A 4,354-nucleotide genomic window follows, 5' to 3' on the forward strand; every position below is an offset into this window, starting at 1 on the left:
CCCACACGACAGTACTTCAAAGAGAAACCGGCGGAACCCGACATGGTTCCTCTGAAAATTTAACTGGTAGTTCGGTTCAATCAACCGGAGATAATTATCGACATCGAATCCTCCGTTTAGACATTGACCCCAGGCAAGCTCTATCGATTTGATTATCGGTACTCATGACATGGATAAAACATGCAGCAAACACGACTCAAAACTCTTACTGCTAGAAAATGAAAAGACAATCCTCATTCGAGAACCACCCTCGCGTCTTTATCAGTTCTCCGGTGGTGGGGTACTCTGATAAGACGCCTGGAGGAGATCCACCGGAGACATTCAATTAGTCGATAAGCATTTTACGGCATCGCTTGATTGTCAATCAATACTTTGTGTGATTGTCACTTTTGTCTGTTGCAGCGTAGATATTCACGTCAGTTTTTCGAACCAGATTTGATTGATTGCGCACTGATTTTTATGATCCCCATTTATTATCCCCGAATTGGGAGGTTCTAGCGATTTAGAGCGGTGTCACTTCCGAATACATGACTGTATAAGAATCCGAGAGTGGAAAAATTATAATAAAACTGCCGATGACTAATCAAGTCAACTTTCCTTCTGTTGTGAGTCCAATGTTAACGATATCATTAGCTGAAAAAAGTGAACGCATTTCGGAGTAAACGATGCCTCCCCCACTGAAGCATCGTGAGCGAACGCTTGACATTGTGGAACAAGAAGTGGATATTCCAGAGTTTGATAAAAGTACGTATTTGGAAACACTAGTGAGTGCCAGATTTACTCATATAACCACTGTATTTCAGAACCGGCTTTCATTCACGTCTTGCTGCTCAATAAAACTCTTCGCCTGTTTATCATTTTGGGCATAGCGACGGTTGTGATTCCGGCCCTTGCATATCTTTATTTTTTCTCACAAGAAATTTTCCACGAACCCAAGCAGGCAATCGTGGGAACCTGTGGTCACCCAACACTGTACCATATTCAATGTGGGTTTGCTAACATATCTCAGGATCAGTGTCATAACTTAGGATGTTGTTACACCAGCTACACTTGCTATCACTCCCTTCCATCGGAGTACCAGTATCGGTGCGAAAGTGACTGGCACAACGGTGTTTCTCTTACACCCACCCGAAATTTGACCCCGTACGATAAAGACCCACTCCAAAAAATTCAAATTCACCTGAACATCGTTCAACAAACCCGACTGCAACTCACGCTGGTTGCAGTCCCTCAGGATACAGCCCAGCATCAGATCAACGCTGAAACAATTAACACTGTTGAGACTGATGAACTGGAGGCTCGTATCTACAGTCCAACCTTTTTCATCGAAGTTCAAAGAAAACAAAACAAGGAAATTATTTTTTCGACCGCGCGTGGGCCTCTCATTGTGACGAAAGATTTCTTCGAATGGACACTACATCTTGGCGTCGACATTCTCTTTGGATTGGGCGAAGCGATGCTTGTTCCAGGCAAGAAGTATCTGCTGCTGAATAATCAAAATGTATCCGCCATTCCCGTTGTGATGGGTTATAGTGAGTATGGAGTGTTACATGTGAGGAACTCTTACCGACCTTCGATATGTTTCAGATATCAAGACCAACCAATTCAACGGAATTATTTTCAGCACTCCCGGTCTCACTGAGGTGGAAATCGTTCGATCACGTCTGGTGATCGTGCGTAGTCAGTTTACCGATCAATTTCAGCTGGAAATTCTATCCGGGCCTGGTCCGACCGATTTGCATCGACAGCTGAAAGCAATCACCCAAAATCAATACCTGCCACCGTTTTGGTCCTACGGAGTTCATGTTTGTGATCAATCTCGCAACACCAGTTTGAAAACCATAAGAAAAGAAATCGAAAGCATGCTTGCCAGTGGAATCATATTAGACTCACAATGCGTCAACGATGATCTTTTCTGGTTATCGAATCACATGGTGGTTACCAATGAGTTGGCGGAGATTTTGCACTTCCTAGCCAACAATGGCAAGCGATTCATTGCTTCCGTAGTGATGGTTCTTGAACCAATAGCCAACTCTATCTATAATAGTGCCAAAAGTAGTGGATTGCTATTGAGAAACGCTCAAACCATTGTGTCCTACCGGGGTATAGTCCGTAATCGAACGGTAGTTTACGTTGACTGGAGAACGAACAGACACGAACTGTCTACTTGGCTGTCAAAGACTTGGATGAATGCAGCCAATCTCAATGCCTCCGGATACAGTTTATGTGAAGGAGCTCTCCGAGATGATGGAAACAAAACATTTCCTACGCGAAGTCAACTAACGTATCTACCGGAGAATCTCAACAATTCACTCAACGATTTGATTCGTTGGGACACAAAACTTTCCGACAGTATGGAAGCGGCTATCAAGAGTCAGAATAAATTCGGTCCGGAAATGGTGCGGGCTGTTCAGCGAGAAACACATCGTGATACATTTATAACGACTGGAACGTATGACATCGAAACGAAGGCCGCGATTTTGGCTCAAAACGTCTCGGCGTCGTGGATTTCGCTGCGTAATGAGGTCAACCGAGCTATTGGGTTGTCCTTGGTGGGCATGAATTTCATCGGAACTCCAATTTGCGGCAACGCGGGAGACAACGTGACCGAGGAATTGTGCATTCGATGGTACCAATTCGGATCGCTTCTACCGCTGTTCAAAGTTTCAGCCGATCGAATGCCAAATCGGTTCAGTAAATTCGCCGAACGTATTATGCAATCCGCCATAAGGAAGCGATTCGCGCTTCTGGAGTATTTCAACAGCCTGATCGTTACCGATTCGGCCTATCTAAGGCCAATGTTCTATCACTACGAAGAGGCAAGGAACTATACGGTCGAGCTGTGGGAGCAGTTTATGGTTGGAGATTCGTTGTTGGTGGCTCCCGTACTCCTGCCACAAATGGCACAAATTGACATCTACTTTCCGGAAACGTTCTATGAATTATGGTCTGGCGAAAAGTTGCCTACAAACGATGTGTTACACTATGCTGTTGTTGAGTCCGATTTGCCACTGTTCGTTAGACCGGGATATGTCGTAGGTTTGAGAGAGATTTCAGATGAGGTTACCGGGGTAGATCAGGTACGATTGCAGTTGATGTTCCTTATTGGGGCATTCATGTGCAACGCTCGTAAAACCCGCTGTGAATCGACAGGACGTATTGTGTTTGCAGAGGGATTCAATATGAGTTTTGCCGTGAGATTGGAAGAGGTAAGGATGTTAGGGCGGAGCGCCCTTCAGAAATAAATATTTTCAACATATTACAGGAACTCACAATCCGAATTCAAGTGCACGTATCCAGTGACAAATTTTACGATATGGCATGTTCTCCAACTGACAGGAGCCTTTCGGCAGAGATTTCGTACGTTCAGCTCTACGGCCACCCTAATAACACAGAAACAATAGCTGAACGGATTGATTTCGACATGTGTCGAATGGATGTGGGGGAATATGAGAAAGTTTATCAATTTCCCAATAAACATAATATAAATATGAGTGAAAGATAAATTTTATGTATGTAGAGGTATACACTTTAATACGTAATGACATAACTGTATTATGTGGCAATAAAGCGATTCTTTCAGCAATTACGTCAATACAATTTTAATGAGAGGATCATCGTTCGTTTTCTGTCTTCGATGGCTCGAAAAATTTCTAGAAGAACTTCTCCGTTTCAACGAAGTATTACTTGCGTCATTTTTCTTAGTATTTGGGTGAGATTTGTATGCCAAATAACAAGCCTCAACTGTGTTCAGAATGACAGAATCGAAAAAATACGTGTACCAGTGCAAGTCGGATAGAAATTTCAAACGGTAGTAGAGAATAAATGATGACTGCAAATCGTAAATTCTTTAACTTAGGCCTATCACACCCCAGCTACCTGCATGAACTCTGTTATTCCTCGCAGATCAATCACAGTCAAACTAGGTCAACCCGAAGGAGAGGAAAATAGGGAGAACACATTTCTCTTTTCTCATTTCTCGATCGCGTTGATGGTATCTAATGATCAGAGATACCAACCTTCTTGATTTTTCACACTTTTCGGCACGATTCCTGATATCCTGACAAACACCAGATTTGCTGAAACGATCCTTTTTCCTAATTTTTGGTACTTCTCACTTTATCAGAATAAAAATTTGTCGTAATAAATATACTGGAATCCCTGCCAAAACTCTTCGATTTGAACTAGTATAGTTATCTTTGTTGTTATTGTTTATTATACAGGGTTTTCCATTTCGGGCTTCCGAAAGTATACAGCCCTGCGCTGACAACCGTTTGACATAGCTGTCATCCAAAGCGTCATATCGTTAGTTGAATGTCTGCCATTTTACAATATGGGTCGTTTTAGCATCGCA

The 4,354-nt window shown here is 42.9% G+C and overlaps 1 protein-coding gene across 3 annotated transcripts; it reads left to right on the forward strand.

Annotated features, from left to right (window-relative positions):
- Window positions 1–336: 336 nt before the first annotated feature.
- On the forward strand, window positions 337–3,788 carry LOC129776561 (lysosomal alpha-glucosidase-like). Of its 3 annotated transcripts, none has more exons than XM_055782275.1 (5): window positions 337–744; window positions 804–1,532; window positions 1,588–3,209; window positions 3,266–3,522; window positions 3,572–3,787. In XM_055782275.1, the coding sequence occupies exons 1-4, from the start codon at window positions 666–668 to the stop codon at window positions 3,503–3,505; spliced, it is 2,670 nt and encodes an 889-aa protein (XP_055638250.1). In that variant the 5' UTR covers window positions 337–665; the 3' UTR covers window positions 3,506–3,522; window positions 3,572–3,787. The 3 variants fall into 3 exon arrangements, with proteins under 3 accessions (XP_055638250.1, XP_055638249.1, XP_055638248.1); XM_055782274.1 differs by having other exon boundaries at window positions 3,584–3,787; XM_055782273.1 differs by having other exon boundaries at window positions 3,266–3,788.
- The last annotated feature ends 566 nt before the right edge of the window (window positions 3,789–4,354 follow it).

The sequence above is a fragment of the Toxorhynchites rutilus genome, chromosome 3 (genome assembly GCF_029784135.1).
Source record: "Toxorhynchites rutilus septentrionalis strain SRP chromosome 3, ASM2978413v1, whole genome shotgun sequence".
NCBI classification, from domain to species: domain Eukaryota; kingdom Metazoa; phylum Arthropoda; class Insecta; order Diptera; family Culicidae; genus Toxorhynchites; species Toxorhynchites rutilus.

Coding starts and splice junctions, on each gene's coding strand:
- LOC129776561 (XM_055782273.1), top strand. CDS start 666: ATGCCTCCCCCACTGAAGCATCGTGAGCGAACGCTTGACATTGTGGAA. Junction 745..803: donor TATTCCAGAGTTTGATAAAA/GTACGTATTTGG, acceptor ACTGTATTTCAG/AACCGGCTTTCATTCACGTC. Junction 3,210..3,265: donor TTGCCGTGAGATTGGAAGAG/GTAAGGATGTTA, acceptor AACATATTACAG/GAACTCACAATCCGAATTCA.